Consider the following 25,984-nt stretch of genomic DNA (forward strand, 5'->3'; position numbering starts at 1 on the left):
GTCTACTCATAATAAACCAAAAAAAGAAAGAAACCAACTAAATATTGAGCGCCACATGGTTTTGTTAAAGCATCAGAAGAAAGGTAGGTTTTCAGTTTTGATTTTGAACACAAAAACTGGACCATTGTTTTAGGGTTCACTCATGCATGCTATAAGGATATTTCAGTCAGCATTTTTCCCAACCCCTCCATCCAGTCCTTTCAGCATGCTTGCCCCTGCTTTCCACCTACTCATCTGGTCACTGATGAGGTCATACCATTCCACTTTTGTGCAGGGTAATGAACCTTTTTGGAAGACACACTGAAGAGTTTCACCCATAAGAGTACTCAGGCACATAACAATACATGCGCTTTGATGCCTTTGTAGTGGCGCGGTTTTGAAATGCTGATTTTGGAGATTTCCCTATTGCTGCCTCCTGCCTGATGGTTGAGTAGGTGTTAATTGCTCAGTGTGGGGATGGACCCGCATTCACATCCATTCAGACCGGGCCAGGGCCCAGCGTTGACCCCCCGACAGGGCCGTTTTTGTCAAGGACCCATCCTGTCAGGCCCCCTCCTGCGCCGGTGCCTCCTCTTGATTGGTGAGGGACTGAAAGAGAGGAACCCTGGCATGCAATTCCCCTGGTTTCTGTTTGTTGTTGTTGTTTGGCGTCGCCCACACACTCTTCCCCACTGTGATAGTCCTATAGCCGCAGGGGTGTTTGTGTAGGTTTGCCTCTTATTCACAGAAGTTCATTCACATTCTGAGAGACCTGGGGTGGGCGTCAAACTTAGCACAGCATCCCGCAGGCCTTTCTCTGTGCTACCCTATAGATCCCCTCAGTCTAGGTCCAAAAAGCTACCGCTGTGGGGCTGCAAAGGGAGGACAGCGGTTCAGAATGGAGGTGAAAAATGAAGTCCTCGGATGGAGGGAAAATGAAAGTCAGGAGGAGCAGAGGGCATTGTTTACATCCTCCACTCCAGGCTGGCATGCTGCCAAACCAGTAGTGGTCGACGTGTTGAAATATGTAGGCATGACGGATTATGAGTATCAGGGGTGAAACTATTTGGTAATGCCCTAATGTTGCCTCACTGCGTTCAATCACTGACTCACCCCTTTCTTTGATTCTCTCCCTACTCGTCTGAGCAGTGTGTGCAGACGCTCTTTAGCTCTACGAGGCTTTGCATTGTTTTGTAAGTCTTAAGATGAGAGGGGGGTGGTGTTACTGTGAGCGCTTAGTCCCCGCTTGACTCCTTAACTCAGTTTGCTTGTTTTCCTGTTTAGCCTTTCAATGGAGGGTTAATGAATACTTTATAGCCACTTTACTGAGTGGATCTTAGTGGCCGTATTTAATTCCCCCCCTCCCCTCCAGGGACATCCCGTGGCGTTTCCCAGAGCATTCGGAGCAGCCTGCTTTGCATTTCCCTTTCTGTGAGAAGACAAACGGGCCCGGAGTCCAAGACGAAGCGCTCTGACAGAGGGAGGGTGAGACAGAGAGAGAGGGGACAGAGAGAGAGGAAGAGAGACAGGCAGAGTGCAGGCTAGAATTTCACTCCTACTTCATTCCCTCCAAGCTCTGAATCAGTCCAATGTCTCTCTCATGGGCTATAGTGTGGATCAGGTTTTCACCCCCACTTGTCCTCTCCCGCATTCCCAGTTTTGACATGCTTATGTTTTGCCTTCCAGGGCAGGAGTAAAAGACAGGCAGGGGCAGGGGCAAGGGCGCTCTGTGAGGAATAGAGTTGCAAGAAAATGTAAAAGTTTGCCGGATTGGCTTTCCTCGATACAAGAGTTACACACACAGAAAGTCCTGTCAGAAAACATTTAAACTGTTGGACATGTCCTGTCCATATACTTACATTTAACTGGAGTTCAGCTCCACTCGTGCTTAATCAAGCACCAATCCATACATTTGTCACTACTGTGGTTGCAATTTTTTTTAACTCCACCTTTTTTTTCTTAACTCCACCTAAGGTAGACAATGACTGATATCCTCACCCACCTTTGCAGGTTTTTTCACTTTTCTGCTCATAACTCTGTCAGGCGCAGCTCAGAAATGGAGCTCAACTGTGACGAGTGTTTGCTATTTTAAAGCCTTTAATTAAGTCAGTTAGCCGTATAGTGCACGGCCAGAGAGGGGTTCCAGGGGGTCCCAGGGACCACCTCTGTCTCACGTTGGACCCCGTAGTGAGCGATGGCTTTTTAATGGAGGCCTCCCAGCAGAGAAAAAAAGCTAGTTGAAGCAACCCAAGGGAGTATTTAAAGGACTGGCAAAGAGAGCAGCGATGAATAAACAGCTCTTCCTGTTTTTCTTAAATGTGGAAGCAGCATTGAGTAAAGGTAATTGAACGGAACTAATTAGCAGTGGAGAGATAAATGATGGTTAGGTGAGATGCCGCCCTTTTTAATGATGCTCTGTGGGGATGGAAAGCACTTTGGAATTAACTCTGTTGAGGCCACAGTAAAACTCAGTCATGTGTTTGTGAGCTAATCTCTAAGGCACCTTAGGACTCAGTGGCTGCACTGGAGTGTGGAAATTGTGAGTGAATCAACTGAATATTCCGACGTGCCTCTTGAGCTGTTTTTGAACTATGGTTACTTTCCAAAAGATGCGTTCATCTGTGAAGTATTTGCTTTGGAAATCAAAACGACTGTTGGAGCGGTGTCTGTTTTTTGGCAGGTGTTCTCAGTTTAACTTCAGACACTTGCTGCATGTGACAGTGTGGCTTCCATAACTCAGAAGTAATCATATGATGACTGCATTTATTATGATTTACATTGCTGGGGGAAAAACAGGAGTGTCTTCTGGGTGGAGCTAAAGCAACAGCTCAAGACAGCCAACTGAAATTAAATCAAGAAGGGAGCAACCACGGGGTTATAAAAAAGTATGTGCAGTTTGGGTTGCATTATGTCAGTTTGCTATCGTCACCTTGTCAAAACATGGCAGGAGGAAAAGCCTTTCATAGCATTCAGGATCCATGTTGTGTCAAGTTCCATAATGGCTTTACCTCAAAGTCATCAGAATTGCTGATGGATACAGCGATGGGGGCGAGCTCCTCTTGGTTTAACACATGCCCAGGTCTCCATATCTTAGCAACATGCTTCAGCTGCTTGGCAATGGTTGCCTCTTGAGATGTCAAGGAAATTCATTTTCTTGCGTTAACGAGAGGGGAAGTCTGAACTGTAGCTCTGAAAAGATCTGTCATGACCCCGGAAAAATCACACACCTGATAGTTTACCTGTCAGACAGTTTCCTCTCCTTCTTGATTCATCTTGATCACATGAGAGTTTAATAAGATGGATACCTTCATGGGATATTAAATATGTGCTGATAGGCCTCTGGACATTATCCTTCCTTTGCTCAATGCTTTCTGCGTCTCACACAAGGTTTGCTGTTAATACTATACGAAGGAATCTTCTTTAATAAATCCACAATCTTGTTTTCGTAATAAAAAAAAGGATTGGCAAGAGATGAATGTTACAAAAGGATGTGCTATTGTTAAATGCTCTGTTTCAGTGGAACTTGATGCAGCATGGGTTTAGACTTCATCCTTCACATGCTTGTTAGGAAAGAAAAAGACCTTGAGGTTGATTGTGATACATTTCTGAAAAAACAAGCCCTTGCCAGCAATACATCATTGTTAACCTCACTGAGCTGTGGAGGGAGTGGATATTTATGACTTATCTTCCCCATCATGTCAAGGAAACTACCTGGGAAAACTGCAGCTATAAAAGCGATGTATTATGTTATCTTGGAAGTAAAGTGAATATACAATATATTCAATCTATGTGCAAAATGTCTTTTAAATCGTTGTCTGCATTATGATATTACAGTGAGTGCTCCCAGATCTTCTCTTTATGTGGTGCATAGCAGCTCACCCACATTACATCGCTGCCAAGCCAAATGTGGTTTATGCAAACAGTGAAATTGAGAGACTGAATGTCTTTATCGTTCCAATATTGCACATCTCACTCCCTTAAAAACAAATTGGATGTACTTTACTGCTGTCAATAATCCGAACAATGATGAAGTTGTTTCCATGCTGTACCTGTAAAGGTACGAACACACTACACGCGCTACCCGCGTAAGATTTACGTGCGTAACGCAGCTAAAATGTTGCTTGATCATTTTGTGTCAAAAATGGTTCTACGCGCGTAACGTGCCTAGTCTCCCTCCCGATATTGTATTTCCCCTATTTAACCATGGCTGCGATCAGACCCGACTCGACACAACAGCGTGCATGTCCGCACAAAAACAACAACAACACGGCCAACAACTGTGCCAAAAGACAAACTGAACAGCACAAATAGCCTAGCATTAAAACAGCATTGCATATTCACGGCAGCTACATAACAAACACAGTTACAGCAGCATCAGTGCACGGCGGCACAACATAAAGCCAAGTAGCCAACATTACCCTACCTGGCTGTGACAGGGGACCGTGGCTGGCGTAGATCAACACCGATGCTTCGCTGTACTTGTTGTGAAAGTCCCACGGACATAGCCGTCATGTTTGGGTTCATAATATGAGGCGCTAGCCACTCGCACACAACCGGGTGAGTTAACTAATGCTATACAGCGCTAACTTGTTTTATCGGCTAAAGCACAGCCGCACATATTCACTGAATTAACCAGGAAGTCCATTCTCCTGGTTTACTCTCCCCAGGCTCGGCTGCCTGCAATACATTTTCCTCCTCGGTGTCTCCCATCAGCCTCTGTGTACAGTACATTGTTCTCCGACCGTGCCAATGTATGTGACGTCGGGTCAAGACCAACGCTGATTGGCCAACGCGGCTAATCGTCATGCGTAGGAGCGTAAAAAGTTACATTTTTTGAACTCCGCGCGTAGCTGCGTAGGCGCGTATGTGCGTATATACGCGGCTCATACGCAGCTAACGCGGCTAAAAGGTTGCTTTAGCGCGAGTGATGCATCTACGCGCCATGTACGCGCGTAAACCAATGGTTCCCTATGGAAAAATAGCCGATTTTATACACGTCTGTACGCGTGTAACATGTGTAGTGTGTTTGCACCTTAAGACATTTACCAACATCAATGTGGCGTGAAAATAAACTTGCAGCAACTTGAACTGATGTGACACCATGGCACCTTTTGATTTAATCAATTGTAGCATGTAAATGCATTTGAGAGTTGTGAATATTTTGTATCGAAGTTGGTGGTTTAAAAAAATTAAAGCATGAGCATTATCTTAACGTTAATCGTTGAGCATGTAACTCAATGCAATTAAAGTTTCATACAGCTATGTGTGAAAACTAACGTCCTACAAATCTAATAACCTGAGGTGTGTTTAGGAAAAAAATAAAAGTTTGACAGTTATGTATCTAACAAAATACATGATTTGTAGTAAGGGCACTGGGGACACCCTGTTAATGGTGATGCACCACAATTAATCTGCCAATGTTTTCTTAGTGGGGATATGCTGCAGTTAATCACACGTTAATCAAAAAATATTTTCGTAGCCGTGAAGTCTCTCTGGCTGAGATACAAGCCATACATCTCTGATGAATGCTCGACATTCTCAAGATGAATTTGCCTGGGGAAGCAGATTATTCTCTCCGCACTCAGAGCGCTAGAAGAGTTCTGTCCGGACTTGCCTTGCTTGATTGCTGTGTCAATTAAAATATTTCTCAGAAACATCATGCGAGGCTCTGTCTCATTGCCTGCAGTGCAAAGGCAGAGAGATTAAAACAATGGGAGGTTGGGTGTCTAGGGAGCTAGTGTGTGCCAAGCATGTATGTGTTTGCTTGCTCCATGTGTGTGTGTTTTCCTGTCCAAATCAGATTAACAAATTATTCTGAGATAGCAGTAACCAAGGGGCACCTTCTATCAAGATGTAAATGCAAAGTGTGTGAAGTGTGCGATAAATCGTGCTGTTGATTTAGGGAGGGTAGATCTGCCGTCAAGAAAGATAGCCCTTTTAGGAAAAAGGCTAAATTGAGCTATTTTAGCAAATTGAGAATGCAATCAGTGCATGAATCACTTAAACAAGAGGAAGTAGTGCAGCAGTCATATTTACGCTCTAACTTTACACCTGCTTATTGGAAATGATGTGAAACGATGTGAAGGTTATCGCCATTGCTTTTTCTGTATCTACTGTGCATGAATGCAGCCAATGATAACATGCCATATTAACTACTTACACATTGGAGCTGCATTTTGTTCTTTTTGGCAAACTGTAAAAAATCTATCAATGTTGTCTTTTGGGAAAAGGACTCGACCCATGATGAGTTTCATACCAAATTGACGGTTAATTGCAGAGTGCTGCTGGGTCACGAAATAGTGTGAGAACGAGACAGTTCCCTCCATTTCAGTTGGTTGGTTACTTGGTATAATACAAGATTGAAGCTGGTTTTAATGTGTTTTTGGATTGGAATGGACTCACTGCATGTAGCTCTGGTTTTGGCTAAACTTAAGGCTTCAGACCTTTTCATAATCACTCCTATCCTAAAGTGAATGAGAGGGATATATTTAAAGGCACCATACAAAATAGATTATACAGAAAGAATGCAGTGTCGTCCACCAAAAAAGTTTAACTGGGATATTTTTTTGCCCCAACACAATTAAACATCCTCCAGCAACACGTTGTGTGTTGGCATGTTAAGTATGTATAAGCAAACATTCAGCAAACAGCTATTATACCATTAACCCCACAATTGAAGGGAAAAGAAGGATTAAATGAATGCCACGTAGCGGAACGCTTTCCAAAATTATAAAATAATCTTAATCTGTGCGACTGAAAAGCCTTCTTCTACCTAATGGATCATCTTTCACTTACTTGCTACAACATGTCCTCACCAACACAGTTTTTTTTAACGCTATGTTTGGTTTGAACTACCACTAAGGTCTTAACTCCAATGAGCCCTCAAGGTCTGTCAAAGCTGAACGTTGACTCCAACTGGGATAAAATAGAGATGACTACCATTATCTTTGTTACGCTTGTCTCTCACTCTGAAATAAAGAATGTTTGGTTCTGGCAGGCCTCCTCCTCCCCTATGGTTTCTGGTCTTTACCATCTAGGAATTCACAACAAAAGATGTATTATAGCCATTTTGCAACCTATACTTCCGACCTATCCCGTAGCTCATTACCTGCTGCTCAAGAGGAGGGCTGCAGGGTCAGAGAGTAGGATATCCTGCCTGTCAGTCAAACGTCAGGGCTTGTCAGGTGTGTCTGGCTGTAGCAGATTTAAGCCCAAGTGGGAAAAGTCCGACTAGTCATTAAAAAATCTTGCAGGGAGGCCGAGTTTTGATTTTTTTCTTTCCCGAAGCTCAGTGCATTTCCACAGCTGTCAAATTGTCTGACTGTCTACTGCCATGTGTGGATGTCACCTCAGGCACGGCTGAGTTTTGGAGAGACAGCTTTCCTCTGGGTTAACGAGGGATGATGATAAGGTGGGACAGAGAGGAGGAGGTGTGTGTGTGGGTGTGTGTGTGTGTGTGTGTGTCTCAGCTCTACTTTTTTTAAAGTTTTCTTTATCAAGACCAAGTGCCAACCCCAGTTCATATGGGATTAACAATTGTACAAATGGATGGATGCTGAAGTATTTGATTAAATGTAGAGTTTCTGAACTCAGAGCAGATGCACCAGATCATTTTTAGTGCTCCTTAAGGAAGAATACTCCTAGCCTGGCGAGACAAGCCTGATCTCACGCTAGCTTCACATTCGTATCTTACCAGCAGATCGGTCTGGACTTACTCCGATCTCCAAAGAGAGTAGTGGGCCCTGTCTGTTAGCTAAAGGTAGCCTTGATTGGTTTATGTAGTCTTTGTCTAGCCTTCAGTCTGACCGAACCATCTCCACTTTCCGTCAGTTAGTGAAAGGCAGCCCTGAATGGTTTTAGTAGTTGTTGACGTCATCATGGATGATCAGTGGATGAGATATGTCTGGTCTCACAAGGATAGATTACCGACTATGCTAAGCAATCCGAAGCGGCCAGAACGCCTGCCCTGATTGGCCCCGTCATTTGTTGACGGGACTCCTTCCCACGGAGATTGGAGAAATACCAAACTAAAGCCCCTATCTCACTGGGCTGCGACTGTTTGCGACCAGTTGGAGACACAAAATTGCGACAAAAGATGCCAATTTGCGACAATTTTCACTTGCAGTCTCACTGAGTTGCTACTTACGACACGTTTGCGAATGTCCTTGCCGGGAGGTCGCATTTATGTCTCACGAACGTCGCACGAACGGAATGTCAGTCTCATTTTTGTCTCAAAGCAGTCGCAATTTAGTTTCATATGTCGCCAAACACTCGCCAAACCCTCGCAAAGTTGTCTCACACTTCTCGCACTTTCTGACTCGCGGAGACTAAATTGAGAAGGGTTTGCGACGCGTGCGACACACCTGCGACGACTCTGAGACTATTTTGAGACTGATTTGTTGCACACTTTTTTTGAACATGTTCAAAATGCATGCGACAGGACTGCGCGGCTCTGCGACTCATGCGAGGAAATTGAGACCTCCGCGAACGTTTGGAGACAGTTTAGAGACTCGTTTGCGAATGCAGTCTCCAACTTGTCGCAAACAGTCGCAGCCCAGTGAGATAGGGGCTTAACATGGGGGAGAGAAACAAATGTGAAGCTCACAAAATCAGGCTGGTATTGGTAGGCTACAATACTTCTCTCAGTCCACTGACCCTAGAAGGAATATGGTGTTGAATGCACACATCATATTGTCTACAGTATTTGTAGTTTCGGTTCTCTGACCAAAATAATGTATACCTGTAATCTCAGTTGCACCAACCAAGAGGAAAAGCAGGCAGAGTGTGCTGACATGTATTGTAGTACAGTGAACTTGTTTGCTCCACATAGAGTATTCGTTTACTCTTCCTCTCCCCTCTGCCCTCTCCTCCCCTCCCCTGCTGCTATGCCGGCCTCAAAAGTTATAAATGACAGTGGATTTGGGAACCTTTCATGGGTTTGTGTAGGGGAGTCCTTTTGTAAGCTTCAAATGTTTGGGGTTAAACCAAGGTTATCATGAATGCAGAAGAATCATGGGTCTGTGAAGTGCGAGTTTGTTATTGGAATGATAAAAGGAAGTCCTTGTGGGATTGTATATCATACCACTCCCAACGAACAACAGAATGGCTGTTAGACAGAGTGTGGACCTGTCAAATAAGAAGAGCGAGTGTTCAGAAAGATACATAAAGCTTTTTATACACCTGGTTGTAGTGAACTACAGCGCTGACCTCTAAGTGCACTCAGTCTCCCGGAGAGCTCGCAGCCTGTGACAGAGCATATGCCGCCCCATTGGCTGAGATAAGGTTGGGCAGGGATTGAGAGGCTCAGTTCAATGAATCATTATAGAGGAGTGCAGAGCTCTCTGGCCGCAAATGCTGGCAGAGCGGCATGCTTAAAGTCATGGCTTAGTGGCAACGCAGCCCAGCAATCCCCCAGCCGCTTCCCACAGACCTGCAGTGGGGCCATCCTGGTCCAATAACACAGCAGGATTTTCTCCGGATTAAACGGCTGATTCCGTGTCAAATATGTCTATCTAGGAATAAGTGAGACGGGGGATCAACCTTTTCACCTCACACTTTTCAGATTGCCAGAGCCACTGGTAGCTTTTATTACCTTGACGTGGTTTACTTTAATTCCCCATTTATGGATTCTACTTTTCTGTGGAATGCGGTGGTTACATGGCTTGGCTTCTTGTCTTTGCCCGGTGGTCTTAGGTATTCTTTCAGGTGAAACGGGGATTTAGCTTCTATTGAAAAGGAAAACTGGCTGGCATAAGAAAGATACTTGACAGGTGTTTTTACACAGCTGAGATGGCTGTTAAAGCTGTTAAAGGATAATTCCAGTGTATTACAATTTAAGTGCACAGCGACGGGGAATCTCTCATTGAATAGAAAAGCAGTGAGTGTGCAGTAGTTCAAAGTTGAAGCACAAAGTTGGTCTGTAACGTAAACTATGAATGTTTACAACATAGACTGAGTAGTAATTTTACCCTTTGCTTTTATATCCTATTCCAAATAAGTTTGGTTAACCAGAGTTTGTCTGATTTTCTGACCGCCTGTGCATAACTGTGCTATCATAACTACGGAAATGAGACTCATTAGTTGTAATAAGAAAATCCTCCCTTAATCTATATGCATTTGTTTAAATCTGTCTCTATTTCTGGCTCTTATAATGCCCTATGACAGTTAGTTAGCACTCATAATGAATAGAAAAAAGAAGATGCACTCTTCATAGAGACATCACCGAGTGAGTGGACAATGGCCACTTGTTTGTGGTCATCATGCATGACCAACATTACCCTGACCCGCTGTTTTTTTGTGTACCCGTGTTGGAAAACGACAGCAAGAATGATGCAGAAAACACTCTCATCAAGTGTGCGTGCCTTTGTTTTACAAAAAACTGTTGGTGCAGTTTGATGGGCTGTATACTGAGACCCCTCCCTCTTCCCATTCTCCTGCATAGGCTGCCCATTTAAAATGCCCTATCTTCCCCGAGGCTCCATGCTCCCTTAATGGCCACTCTGCTGTGTTCCTGTCTCTGACTACTTTTTGCCTGATATTGATCAAACTTGAAAGGGGAGCCCTTAAGTGAAAGTGTAAAAAAGTCCTGGTAATCAATGATTGACAGTTGGTATTTTCCTCAACAAGGTCACTTTGCCAATTTAAGCACATACAAGGGCTGCAGGGCAATCAAGTGATGAGTGAGAAAGAAGGGTTTGTTTTGTCTCTTCGGATCTTGCTGTACCAGAGGGAGTTCGAGCTGAGAGAATGACGTTCAATCATACTAGTGCTTCGGCTCCAAGAGCAGGGACAGAGCACGGCTGAAAGAAGAAACAGGGAAAATCGATCTTTATGCCACTAGCGTATCTGCACCCTGCTTCAGATAATGCTGCTGAGCTGTGCTGTTTCACACCACTATTAAGGCGACAGCTATATGAACTGGGAAACAACCACAGTTTTTTGTGCAGTTAGATTCCGTCAGAATGAGTCAATCACACTTTTCAGTGTGTTATTCTTAGCCATTTGATTCCTGTAACATATACACATTGAGAATGAGATGTAAATCCCTGTAGTTAGGGTTCAGCCCAGACAACCTGTAGAGTGGCATTTGACCCTTAAAAAAGTTACCACATTTTACTGTTTAACCCGTTTGCCACTTTAGTCTCATAATACATTTTGTCAAGCACATTTCCGCTTTATGTGTTTTAAGTACAATCTATTAGCTAAATGAGATCCTGCTGGGCTGTCAGCAAAAGGTAAGGACCCGTCAAGTACACCACTTACGAGCTCCTTATTTAAGATTACATGTCTGCATTGCTCCCGGTGTAGACAGGCGACAGAGTATTGTTTATTAATGTCCCACCTCTTGAAATGTATTCTGTTTGGCTGGGAATGTGAGAAGAAATATGAAATCGCTCCCTCTGATTTAAAAAGCATATTGCCTGAGTTGGGAAAGAAATGAAGTGTTTATGGTGGGGCAAAAAAAAGAGGCCACACCGAGGGGGTTTGAAAGGAAGAGAACGAGGATGCTTTGGCTGTGTATGTCTCTCATTTTTCTCTCTCTGACGGCTGAGGTTTTGGTCTACGTTGCCAAAGCAAACAGCTTCATATTCCACCTCAGAGGAACCAATATGAACCTTTCACACACTTCTTGCTTTCCCCTGTCCTCTACCTTTTCATCTGGACTTAGCTAAATTCTACTTACTTAGCTGACTGGTTTTGCATGTGTAGAAGAGACGCTGTAATGGACACCTTTAATTAGAAGCCATTACAACATTGTTGCTTCTCATGATTACATTGTGTTTACATTTCTCCAGCTGCCGCATGTCTGACCCATCACCAGTCACACTTTTTGTGTGCAGTGTAATTACTTGCGTGTGTTTATATGTGCATGCTATGCATATTATCAGTACGTGTGTGTGAGAGACGGAGGGATGAGGTCCAAGAAGGCATGCACACACACAAGATCTCTCTCTCACACCCTCTCTGTTTACTTCGTTCTTTATCCGTGTCCTGCGGTTATTATCAGGCGGATTTTATCACTCGGCTAGCTGCAGGGAGATTACCAGTGACAAACTGGGATGGCTAAATCGGCTTGGAAAACTCACTGACCCTGCAAACCAACACCCACCCCCTGCACCACTATCACATTAACAACACCGTGCATGGTTGTAGAACTTGCACTGCCGAAATAACATTCTTAAGACGTCTAGGTGAAGACTGCCATTTTCTTGACATGATCAGGGTTTGGTTATGGAAAACATGCTGGTATTAATGTGTTGATTTCACATGAACCAAGAAAGATCCACTACAATTTCCCAGAAACGTTAATTGGTCAGTTGAGGACATCCTCTCCCACCAGATTGATTCCCCACGTCTTAAGGGAACCTATTATCTCGTCCTGACTCAGAAAGAGGATAAGGAAAGAGGCCCTTTTAAAACGACCGTGGCTTTACAACCAGCAGGCTTATAGCATCAGAGAGCACAGTGAAATCAATGACTTTCGCTCCTCACTATCTTGTGACCTCCAATTCGGTCTTCTTCAGTAGCTGCAGAACTGTGGTGGTTCAGAGTTAGTTAGAGAAGGATTGTGCTCAAACAAAGCTAGTTCTTATGACTCGTCAGAAAGTTGCCGAAGCGGATTAAAACACTGAAGATGCATATTATATTTCAAGCACTTGCAGCTTTAAGCCTGTGACCATCCATTTCCATGGGAGTTAGAGATACTGCCAATTTTGGGCATCCCCCAGGCTGACGGGCCCAGTGAGGCAGCGGCAGCCAAACACACAAAGCTGTTTATAAAGGGCTAATCACCTTCATTTCAGATGAACGCCTTCTCAATGGAGAAAATAAGTGATGGGGCAAAATGCAATGACATTGCTGACATGCGTGAGGAAGAATGGGATTTGTCTTCTAATCCCACTTCCTGTCCCCAAAGCCTGGGAATCAGGGGGACCATCGGAACTCCGCTGACGGCCTCCCCCTGTTCAAAGAAGGGATGAACTCATCTGCCTCTTTTCATGTAGGACTCTAGCCTGGAAATCCAGACCTGCCGCTGGCAAATTAAATTTGCTGGGCCTGTTGGTCTGGGCACGATCCATTGAAGCTCATTAAATCTATGTATACGGATATGTTGTTCGAGTTTGAGACGGCTTAACGATTTGGAAGACGGCTATTAAATCTTTCATTAGCAAGAAAGAGGAATGTTCTGTTTTGCCCACCAACCACTACAAAAGTTTAATTTACCAGTTAACCCCGCTGTTCGCTAAACAAACGGGGCTTAATATGTCACCTTGTCCATTGCTCTGATTGGTTGAAGTGCTATCCAATTGTGTGCAGTGGTATTTGAAATGCATGCCTAGGTGCCGCCCCTTGAGTTGGGAAGGTCTAATGATCGTGGCCAGACCCTGAATCGTTCTAGATATTGGTTTGGATTTCCAGGCTCGTAGATGATATCCTAGAAAACTCTACATGGCAAACGATACGATACGACGATCGATACGATACAATACAGTTTTAACGTATTGTAAGTATAAGCCCAAAATTTGTCTTGCGTTGCAGCAGCTCCATTTACAACATCACAAAAATGTCCAGAATTAAGAAATCAAAACAAAATCCAAAAAGAGATACATTCAATAACAAAAGTCAACATTTAAGGCCTATCAGAATGCATCTGTTCTGGGATTAAGCGCTGTATCAAGTTCAAGGATCGACCGGTGCACACAAGAGTGCTTCTGTCTAACCTTATTACATTTTGGAAAACTATATCTTCAGTTTCAGGACAACACATTGTACTCTGTTCAGAACGTGGTTTGGGTCAGAAGGTAAGGCCATCCTTAGCATGTTTTTATGGTAGGATACACAAACAAAATGGTAAAGGCTTTCCTGCTCCGGCCATCCCAAAACTTCTCCTTCACCCTACCCCCAAGGAAGAGGAAGATAAGCGCTGAGGTGGGACAGTGTGCACCATGGGTGGAGGAGCAGTAGGAGACTGGTGGGAGGATCAGACCTGGAGCAGAGCTACAATGGCTGCTGTCACAATCTGTCCTGCCTTCCTGTCATTCTCAGGAAGGGGCCCGAACAACTGGCCTCCCACACAGTGACCCCACGCTGCTCAAACAAACAAGGCATTCATAACCACAGGGCATGATAATGGGTCACTGGTGTCACTGTATCTTGTGCCTGTTCAATTGTAAATCTTCCACTGGCCTGTCAGGGTGCACCTGAGAACACACAGAGATGTATTGTCGTATGGGGACATGTCTCAGTGATGCCTGACATAGTTTTCTCAGCGTTGGTTTCAAGCCGCCAATCATGCCTTCTTTTTTTTAAATACACAGTTTTTCATTGGGAAGATGTTGCTCCATTGTTACAAACGGTATCTGTTGATTTTCTGCTTGGGATGGAAGCTATTTAGACTGCAAAGAATGCATACTTACTTGGATGGAAAACATTAACCATGAAGTGCACAGGACGAAGGTAATTGAAAGTATCAGCCTGTAGCAGCTTAGACCTGCCTTATCGATGCAATTCATCTTGTCTTGACATAAACACAAGATATTCTCTTTCATACAAAAAATGTCAATAATATTGATGAGAGATATGATGAAAAGAAAATCCATTTTCCATGGAAACCTCTGAGTAATTTCTTACAAAAATGACGGATCAACTGTGATTTGGTTATCAGAAAATCACTTTGTTGCTGTTATTGAATAACTGTGTTTGTAAGTTTAAGCTGAATTTGTTGAAACAGTGAATTTATTCAGCTGTACTGCGCGGCTGTCCTTGAAAAATCCTTAAGTCTCCCTCCTATATCTATTCTATCTCTGCTTTTGGTTGGGCACAGCAGGGTTTCCGTGTTTTTTATTTCCTGCATTCTCCATTTTCACTAGCTTTAACATTTTACCTTGCGAGCGAGACTGAGAGAGATCCATCTTCATTACAACAAGGCTGTTCTGGTCTCATAGCTTTCTGGTTCTCCCAGGGGCACACGCACACACCCTCTGGAAGCAGACAGCTATACCAGAGACGGTAGAGTGTGTCTTTGCCTGTGAGTGTGTCCAGTATGTGGGGATTACCGTGTGACACAAAGCTGAGACATGCCAGGTTAAGATAAGGGAGGAAAAAAGGTAACAAGGCTTTTTAAATCAGGGGCCAGGGCTTCATGTTTAGTCTCTGCATTCTGCAATGCTGTTCCTTTGTTGTTTAAACTTGGCTGCTACCTCCTGTGGCTTCCGTGCAAAATCAGCGTTAAAATGAATTTACCATACTATATATACCATATGTAGTCAGGAAACCAAAAGGTATGTACATAACTATAGCTTGACCGGTGTACCGGTGATTCATTAGTTCACAGGGTGTAGTAATTCACAGTTTGCGCATGTGGATCTCCACTGAGATGGATCTCAGGGCTTGGAAATGTTTGAGTGTTAGCAGAGAGGTTGCAACACTGAGCCCAGTTAGTCATACTCGACATACACTCTCCCTCTTTCTTTCCTTTCCACTACTGTTGAACACAGGCTCATTGCGATTCTGGACAGGCCATTCAGTAATGCCACTTTACCCCAGGCAATCCCTGTTTCCTGATTCCTCTCAGGCTGGGGAGAGATAACCCTGACCCTGAGCTAATCCCAGATTAAAACCGAACATAAAGCGCTGCTACTGCTGACCAGTGACCTCTGACCCTCCTCACATCTCCTGGCCCGGGCTGCAGAAGTTCAGCTGACCAGTCCTTGTAGAAAAGTGCTGAACGGTGCAGGTCAGGGAATTTGTAATATTCTAAATGATTTTAGGAGCTCATACTGATTCAAATGGAGCTAGCAACTAGTCATTTATCGGTATAGTTTACTATGAATGCAAAATGCAATTGATTCACAACAACAGTCGTGGGATGGGAATGGGACAATATGTGTCACTTGTAAGCCAAAGACTGTTAATAAAACACATGTCAGTTAAAATATTGCCATGTTTGTTCAGATGTGTGCGATTAGATCGAGACTCTCCTGGGAGGATCCCCTTCCCTGTACATAGTTCTCCACATTTCACATCCTCCTCAGCTGGACCTCCACCTTGATCCACTTCTGCTAGATTGGGGGAGAAAGGTATACATTTCTTTTGAGAGAGAACTCAGATCCAAAGTGCGTAATATTAGCTTTACATCTATTAAGTTGTTTAATTGAAAGTCAAAAAAGGGGAAAATCAAAATATGAGCCAGGGATTGTATGTGATGTTACTATTTTTGGTTCTATGATTCCTTATTATGGTATTCTGTACCATGGCACATCTGTCTGCTGTTACAAGACAGACATGAAAATTAAGACAAATGTGTACCTCCTCCCCCACACCTCCCTCACCCTCTCTGCCTGTCCATCAGTGCACTGCGTTTGGCAGGCGGCAGGAGAGGGGCTTAGGTGATGGGAGCCAGAGGCCCTGTGATAAGGCCATCTCTTCGCATGACAGCTCATCAGAGCTGACAGTGAATACAAATTGATGCCATTAGCAAAGGAGGGGGGGGACAGTCGCACAGAGGAGGACTGCAGTGGCACCTAATTATAGAGTGGGTGAGCCCCCCAGGTCGACAGGGGAGTGGCTGGGTGCAGCGTTAACGAGGTGGCGATAGAGGTAAACAGTAAAGGTGTCATGTCTCACAGAGCATCATGGCTCAACTTCTGGATAGCGTTAGGTCAGGAGAGGTGGTTAATGATGTGTGATATGAGAGCCGTTTTGGTGCCTGTCCATTATGACAGATCACATTCAACATGTGTTGAGACAGGAGCGAGTCATACTCGCTTTTCCCTAGCGAGGGAGCTCACAGCAACAGAATACAAACAACATGCCATGAATAGCCAACTAGCTTAACAGTATTGTGGTTTGACAGCCTGTCAGGAAGTCAAATCCGTTCTGTTCTTAATTACCATTGTAATTTGATATGATTGTAAGATAGGAGCAGAACATTTAATTATGCCATCAAGTGTTTGCAGTTTAACTGGCGCATTACAGCATTTGAGTGCACAAAAAAGTAGGCTACTGTTTGTCAGCATAATTATGTTTAAACTAGACAAAGAAACCAAAACCCTTTGAGAAAGTTTGACGGGATGACTACAAATGAGTCACTCCAGTTTACCATCATTGGAATTGGGGCCACATATTAAGTTTTTTAGGGGAGGCAAGTATGAGTTGAAACTTATAATAGTTTAAAGACAAACTAAACTCAACAAACCCAAACAGTGTGGAAGCCAAGGGAGGGGGAGACTGGCTAAATGCCACCAGTTTATGTAGTCTTGCAGTCGGACCAAGTGAGCTACATCTCCATGCAGGAGGAGGCCTGTTGGAGCCTGTCTCACCTATGACTCTCACTTTTGACTGTGACAATCAGAAATAGCACTTATTACCAATGCTGTGAACACTACAGAAAGAGATCTTGATTGATGGCAAATCCAACAAAGGGACATTTTGTTACTCAAATAAGTGGATTTAGTTTAAATGTATTCTTTAAATTGAGACAGACAAGCAAGATAAGTTATGCGGATCACATTGATTCAAATATTTGACTTTTTGCAAAAATTGTCCTGTTTTATACCAGCTCTTGGTGTCATACTTGGTTCATTCCACCAAGTCTGAAGTGTGTTGATGCTTTAAACGTTAGCTTCAGGTGTTGGTACATGCTGCTGTTATGTCTGTGTTTTCTCTCCTAGCAGCAAGCAAGCTGCAGAGCCTGTCTCTCCACCAAGATACACACACTAGAGCATTCAGCAAAACCTGCACCACGTCGCTGAAAGAGAGAACATCACAAAAGATTACCATTCCTTTGTGAGCCAGGCTCTTTGACATTACCTGTGGGTCAGATCATATCTCTGGTTCCTGTGCCCTTGCCATATTTTTGTTTATCTTCCTATCTGATGTGACACAGTGGCAGAGCCCTAGACTTCTTTTATTATCCTCCGTCCAGCAGAGTGACTTAGCTTGATGCGAGCAGCTGCTGCGTTCACGTGCTGTTATCGTTCCTTTTCATTTAGCACAGCTAGCTAACCTCATCCCTTAACCCACTCTCCAGTAATCACACAGGCATTCTTTAACCGCTGTGTCACTCTTCCACTGGCTTTGAAGCGTGCACCCCTACACAAACCCAAATAACTGCTGTAAATGTTTGACACAAAGACAAGGTGTGTTGAAAGGGAGCTGTTGAAGTATACAGCAAAGGAAAGGGCGGCTGTGGGCCCATGGAGAGTTCGCTGATTAGAAGGGGACTCTGCTATAACAAGATAGCAGTGCAGGTGGCCGGTTCAGCCTTCCTGCGGCCACACACTTGTCCACTTTGCAGGAGATCGGCCCTTTTATCCCCATCTTAATGTTTGTGAGTGCAGCGATGGCCCCTACATTGGGCACTTCTTTATCTGGCAGATACAGGAAATCACTGTGAGAAAGTTTCGCCGGATTGAGATAAGATATGGAGAACCAGAGCCACTCCCAGATGCAGGCTGTCTGGATATACGCCAACTGCAATCTGACTGTTAAAATTGAGTCACATCTTTTTTTTAACAAACTGTACTAATATTAAAATGCATTGTCACATTTTGCGAAGTGTACATTCAATAAGCTATGGTACAAGTCAGAGCACCGAGAGCATGTTTCTAATAGTAAAGTAAACAGAAATCTGAAGAAGCAACATTAGAAGGCCATGTTACAGTAAGATGAAAACAGATCGACACAGTCCTCTCTGATCACACAGCAGATAGCAGCTGCCCGTGCACTCAGTCCCGCCCTGATTCTCTGGTTCATCTCCACTTTTCTTTTGGCAAACAACCTAAACTGTGCTTGAGAACAAATGCACCTTTATGCAGGTACATGGGCAGCACACACTTCCTAAATATTTAACTGACTAAGACTGAATTAATGAGAAAGGTTTGGAGACTTTGCATAAGGTAAATGCGTGTTGAGTCTCTTAAACCTGTGGCACTGTCGCCGGTGGCTTCTCGGCTCATTAATTCTTCTTGTTAAAAAGTTGAACAAACTGCCAACAAGGCAAGCATGCCATTTTCCCTTCAAGAAACGTCTCGGAGGCTATTTTTGTGCAGAGCTCCATGGTTGCGGTTGAAATGAAGTGTGTCCTCTTGTGAAGAGTAATAAGACTGTCTTAACTGGAGTTTTTCCTCCCTCTGCATTGACAGCATTTAAAATATTTGGCCCAGGATTCCTGCACTGGGCCTTTGATGTTGTGAGAGCATGCCACCTCTCCCACCCCCTCTTAAACACCCTAATTATCACTCCTGCCACTCCGCTCCATGTGAACTAACACACCTCCTTCTTGCAGCTTGTAAACTGCCTCAGGACAATGCTCAGGTAGTGCAGCTCATTCATGGTGACCTAGGGGCTAAAAGGATATTTCTGTTGCTTTATGACACAACCTTAGCAGATGGAATGAAACCCTATTCAACTAAATATTTTACAATTCAGCATAGCATAGTGGAATAGATCATAGCTGTAGTGCCTCAGTGTTATCTTGCTGTGGTCTTTGGTCAGAAGGACAGGCTGAAGCAGTGGCTGCAGTTTCTAATTATCAGCCCCACATACCACAAGGGAAAACCCACAGAGCTGCGTATTGAGCAGGTGATTGCCACACACTTCAGTCCACATTGCTCATCGCTCCCTTCCTGTTCAATGTCAAAGCAACAGACCGCAACCTTTTTACTCTTCCAATAACCATCCCCCCCTGTGCCTTCAGTCGATCTCTACACGGAGCACAGGCTTCAAGAAGCAACATGCCCTGCGCTGTCATTGGCAGCAGTCTGCCCTTTTAATTTACTCAATTTGAAACCAGAGAGATATGCAGCGGGGTGGAACACCCATACTAGTGTCATGTAGCAAGCGTGCGCTGTGCTTCACTGTCAAGTACCAGGGATGTGTACAGTATTTACTAGCTCTTAATTCTCTCTCTATCTTCTGTTTTGTTTAAGCACAAAGTCCGGAGATTTTCCATGATCCAATTGCTTCCCCCTATGCTTCTAGTGAATTTGCCAGGAAAGTTATGAGTTGGATGTTCTGTGTACTGTTAAGTCACACACTGCATGCAGTAATTGCTCCCTAACGAGAGGAAGCTCTGAAGTTGCCGGCAGGGTATAGGATGCATTAACAGCTGAATCCAATACCCCAGTCTCTTTTTCCCCTTATGAGATAGCATGGTAGGAATCATTTCACATAAGACTGTATTGAATTATTTTTATTTTTTATGTGATCTTGAGAGTGCACCACATGCCAGTGAACTTTTCCTGTCCAAACATATTTCCAAAGTAAACTCAGGCCCGTTGGCTATTAATTTAAGATGGTGAGATATGCTATAACATGCAGGCCTGCAGACCCGGAGATCACCGTCAGCAGCCAAGTATTCTCTCAGGAGGAGGAATGGCTGGCTCCGTCTGACAGTGAGGCATGTCTCTCCTCCACACAGTATGTTTCTATACCTCATTTAACCAGGCAAGCTGACAAAAAATACATTCTTTTTTATAATGGTGTGAGTAGGGGGCGTGCAATGGGATGGTGGGACCATCCAGCTCTTCCCAGTATACAACCACTGTATTGTATTACAGGCCACTGAGGGATTTAGTTTTAGTCAGAAACACGCTCGCACAGGTCTGCAAACATGCATGCACGATACACATGGGAAGAGAGTGTTGCAATTTTCCAACCATAATTTACATTTTATTCAAGTCACATCAACCTGTTTTCAATCTCAAAAAAGAAATCTAATAATCATCTAATGAATTCAATAAAATAAATATATATATAATATATCCGTGGATCTTTTTGTAATTTGGCTCCATGTTTTAGTGATGGCCCATCTTATGTGCTACTGGTTAGACTTGCCTGCTCAACATATCAGCATTTATTTTCATGCAAAGACCATACTTGAATTTTTTTTTCCATATAGATTTAGCAGATGTGTACGCCTGCAGAGAAATAAAACAAGTGACCTAGAACTTCACACTTGCAGCAGTTAAGGGTGTGTGTGTGTGTGTGTGTGTGTGTGTGTGTGTGTGTGTGTGTGTGTGTGTGTGTGTGTGTGTGTGTGTGTGTGTGTGTGTGTGTGTGTGTGTGTGTGTGTGTGTGTGTGTGTGTGTGTGTGTGTGTGAGAGAGAGAGACATTTAAAGCATGGTGTGTGTGTAGGGATAAATGGCTTTTTTATGGGGGGTTGAGTGCACAGGGAGTCTCATGAGTCCCTTGTACATCTATGTAAATGTATTTTTATGGCCATGAATACCCCCAACCTATTAGAATTACGGTTGGTGAAAAGAATCAATGTTAGCTTCTTGACTAAGGCACTCTTTAAAGGGAAGGAAATACCCATCTTAAGAGAGTGTTTGAAAAGCAGGTTGCCGGTTTTAATTGGGAAATAACCAGCAAAAAGCCTCTCTTGCAACCAGAGCCGAGTGTTGAATTGTGGGAACCGGCAGTGGGCTGTGTCAGCCAGCAGCACCTTGAGATGCTGGGAGAGAGAGGAGAGGATTGTCTGTGTTCAGCAGACTGAGGAGGTGGACCTCTGGGTGGTGGACTTGAGAGGTCAGTCCTGTGTAATCAGTTCACGTTCTCTGTACTACTTCACATGCACTACTTGTATACATGAACGAAAGAGATTGACAGTTGGGCCAAAAATTGGACGGGATGTCTTGAACTGAATTCTTCTCATGTGCATGTAAGTGCAGGCGTGCTAAGGTAAAAAGTGAATGGTGAAGGGACATTGAGTGCGAGGATCAGGTTCCCTCACCGGCTCACTTTCACCTCCATTGCCATTCCACAGGGGGAAGCGGTGCGTTCCCGAAAAAACAAAGCGCCTGCTGTGTGTGCGGACCCCCCGGAGTGAACCTAAACCCTACACGCAGTAATGGGCTACTTTAAAAGTTTATCTGGCTCTAATAGACACACTTGTACACTGCTCCCAGCCTCTAAATCTCCAGGATAAGGCTGTGTGTGCGGAAAATGCTGTCATGCCTTAATGTGGCTGACAAAGAGCACAGTAGTTCAGCTTTCAGTGAGGCTTTCCTGGTACTAAATTTAATCTCCCAATGTTGAGTCTGTAGTTGTGTGTTGCGGCGGGGGGAACTGAATTTAGTGTTCAGTCAAATTCAATAAAATGTGACTGGTTGAATAGATCAAGGATTAGTCTGCCTATTGGATTAACGTTTTGTTTTTGGTCGCCAAAAACCATCCAGCTCTTCAAATGTTTAATTAAAGGTGGACATAGTGATTCTGGAGAATGGTTGTTGTTAAAATCTCTTTTGTTAAAATCAGTGCATATTTCTTCTCCACCCACTGCCTACTGTGTGTGAGTAATATTGCTAGTTGTGGTGGGCCCCCTCTGCTTACATACATTTTGTTTACATACCAGTTTACAGAGGCTAGGCTGTGTATTGAAATCAGATTTGTTTTCAATGTACACTTTCTTTTTAACTTTTTTAATTTTTTTTACTATGGAAAAGGGATAGGATTAAATAAGTGTATACTTCTTCCTGCTCCTTTTCAGGCATATCACATCAATACAGATAATTTGTTTTCTTTTTTTTCTTTTTGTGAAGTCATTTAAACATACATTTTGTTTATTGTATTTTTATGCTTTTCATTTTGTATCGCTTTTGATATGTCTTAAAAAAAATAAAAAATAAAAAAAAAACACAGCCACTCCGAGGTATCGGTTGTAATCTGGCGCAGAGAAGCACAATGTCTCAGCATGTCTCTCCAACCTGATCGTGACTGGGTGTTTGCCTGGAATCAGTCTCAGTCTTGGGACCTGCTGGGCTTGTTTCCACAGGCGGCCTGACCTCCGGAGCAGTGGAACAGCCGAGCTCGGTCTGCTGCCATTATAACGTCCCTCGATCAACATTTCATTGAGGCACAATGCCATGTGCCCCTGCCTGAGGCGTGGGGTTGGGACTGAGCTGAGAAAGACTGACAGGGAATGAGGTTTTATGGCTAGAATGACTTCACTCTTTTTGTACCAGCTTTCTTTCGTACTCTTTCTTTTTCTTTCATTTAACCCGTGGCGAGAGGTTTTAACCGAGTCATCCTTATGTTAACAGAAAGCCTAATTGTATTTGTGTTTTAGCATGAGCTCCATACTGGGCAGCATTAATCCAATAGAGCCTTAGCCGTACTTAGTTAAAAAAAGACCTCAGCTCAGATTCATTCTCTCATAATAAAAGACCATGGTTTCCTGCCAGGTTTGATTTCTACAAAAACACCATCACTTAAGTCGCGTAGCTCTCCGTGACGTAGTCTACTTTACAATTAGTTATGGAGGATAAGGTGTGAGCAAAGACATCCCGTCGGAGTTCACTTCTAAGGGCCAATGTTTTCGCTGGTGAATTCAGACCTCAGTCTATTAGTACATTAACACGTGATCGTACGATTAGATTACAAATGCGTTTGTTTCTGAATGTGCTGCTCTCTCTATAGGGTATGTTGTTGCTATGCACTATTCACATTCCCTCTTCAGCAGACAGATGGTCCCATCCAGCTATAGTCTGACAGCAAATACACAGGAGTTGCTGACAGCCTGCCTCAGGAAGGTCTTCAACTGGCCCTAGTTGTGTGTGTGTGTGTGCGTGCGTGCGTGCGTGCGTGTGGACAATGCTTTCTTATCCGGTGTGTTTCACTCTATCTGCGCACACACACACACACACACACACACACACACACACACACACACATAAACACAGCTCATGGGGGACTCATCATTCAACGTAAGTCTCCAACACAAATAATCACAGTGTCCGACCACATCTTTGCAGCTCCTCTGCTGTAGGGCTCTGACAGCTGTCAATCATTCTGCCAGCCTGTAAACATTCCTTTCAGTGAGCAACATTATTAAGTCAAACTGTACAAATATAGCCAATCTTAATGCTATTAATCTCTGCTTATTGACGTAAGCCCCTTGTTAAATTTAGATCTGGCTGGAAAGACTGGTAATATCAGATTCCATAAAGAGTCTGTTTTAAAAAGGTCTCTAGATGGTGTTTATTTTAAGGCCCAATGGTGGACATGTTAATGGCTTTTCATGCTTTGGTGTCCAGACCTCTTCCACGGACCCACCTAAAAATCTTGCAGGAATGTTTCTCAGTGACTTTTAACATGACATAAGCAAAAAGTATGTGGTTATTTATCAACTAGGCCTACTCAAAACATGTTCCTAAAATTTCCCTATTTTTCTAGGATGTTGCTTTAACTGTCCGACACCCAAGTTGAATACATTTCATACTTCCTTCCTTTGATTTTACACTCGCACACCTCTGTCCTGATATACCATTTGTAAACAGTCTTACAGGGCTAACTGTATTTGAGGGTTTATGCTCTGGTCTACCCTCAACACATTTGTAGCTGCTGAATCAACAAGACTGTACTTGGGGCAACCTCAAAGTGTGGTTCAGCTTTGTGTGGTCTTTTGGATGTAGAATAAAGCTACACATATTAAACAGGACTTTCCTGCTGTTTAGGTGAAGCCTCTGTGTTTGTCCAACAATATGTGAAGTCCACCCTCTAATGCCTCTCCCCCTATAGATTGTGGAGGAGTGTGTTTGTCCATGGTGTGGCATGGGGCCCTTTGCTGGCCTAGCAGTGGCCTCTTTGCCCTGCCTGTACGTGGTTGCTGAACCAAGGAGAACATATCAAACAAACACTTCAAAACAGAGCTGTAGGAAGATTGGGTTTCTCTCGACATGAGAGGACATGTCCACTGCATTGTATCACCAATGGGGCACACTCCTCTGACCTTCTGAGAAATGTGTACATCCAGGAATGAAGCGGTTTAACCCCGCATTAACCCAGTATATCCACCTTACCCTACCATATGTACGGTATGCATTTGTGTTAAAAACCTTATATCTCATTTTCAAACTACTGTAATTGTCTTTTTTGAGGTCTGAGTCACAGACCGCCAATGATGAGAGACTTTTCTAGGTCTTCTGATCCACTCAGGAGGTATTAAGCCATCAACACGGTGTGACAGATACTCAGTAGCACTTGTCTCTAATGTGTGGTGTTAAGTTACAGCAGTGTTGGTGGAAAACCATCAGATAACTCCACACGGATATTCAGGAGTGGCTGGAAGAATGTGTCAGTTGTGCATGCTTGTGTGTGTAGAAATGTGCATGTACTGCCACAGCTGTCATTAACAGATATACATATATATATATATATATTCCTGTCTCCATTCAGAGCTGAGGTCAACGGGCACTGCTCATCACTTCGCCTACCTTCTCAACACCACCGACTACCGGATCCTGCGTATGGATGAGGACCATGACCGCATGTACGTTGGCAGCAAGGACCACATCCTGTCCCTGGACCTCCATGACATCAACAAGGACCCACATATCGTAAGACCATTTTCATGACCCTGCCACCCCTCATCCCAAACACTGACACTGCCTCAAATGGGCTGTTACACTTGGATGAAGCAAGTGCCCCTACCTCAGCAGTCCAAACGCTACCCCCCAGGGTAAAATGTTATTTTCTATTGCCCCAGAAGCAACCAATTTAGTCAGCTTACATGTTAGTTTTTGTTGGAGTGAATTTCGTCTTGGAGACAGGTCCAAAAACTGTAAATGGGTTTTGACAATCCCAACAGGACTAATATTAGCCTGGATGGATATCCCTTTTGGTAAATTTAGCCCAGAAATCTCATGAATGCCAGTGAGGTGTAGCAGGTTGGACATTAACTGTGAAATATCTTGTTTCCCCACCTCGCAGATCCACTGGCCAGTGTCTGAACGAAGAAGGATGGAGTGCCTTGTGAGTGGGAAGGACGCCAATGTAAGTATGCATGTTGACACGATTCATTACCTTGGCTGAGGTGATTTCCATCAACTTGATTTGGATAAAAGAAGAAAATATGTAGTTTTTGGAATGCTTAGTGTTACACTATACAGGTTCTTCCATTGTGCTTATTGGTTTTAATGTGAGGGAACCTGTGAAAATGCCACTTACCTGTGGGGTTCAGACTTGGCCCAGTAAAAGTGCTGGTTCCCATCTGTCTAGCCA

At 43.8% G+C, this 25,984-nt stretch overlaps 1 protein-coding gene across 2 annotated transcripts in view; it reads left to right on the top strand.

Moving 5' to 3' along the window:
- LOC307250116 (semaphorin-3F-like) overlaps positions 1 to 25,984 on the top strand; it is a 60,496-nt gene that overhangs the window by 12,333 nt on the left and 22,179 nt on the right. For both annotated transcript variants that reach the window (XM_080027075.1, XM_080027076.1), the window contains exons 3-4: positions 25,160 to 25,320; positions 25,694 to 25,756. In XM_080027075.1, the coding sequence (XP_079883201.1) occupies positions 25,160 to 25,320; positions 25,694 to 25,756 (224 nt within the window). The remainder of the gene's footprint in view (positions 1 to 25,159; positions 25,321 to 25,693; positions 25,757 to 25,984) is intronic.

Source organism: Ammodytes marinus, assembly GCF_949987685.1.
Source record: "Ammodytes marinus genome assembly, chromosome: 4".
Lineage (NCBI taxonomy): Eukaryota > Metazoa > Chordata > Actinopteri > Uranoscopiformes > Ammodytidae > Ammodytes > Ammodytes marinus.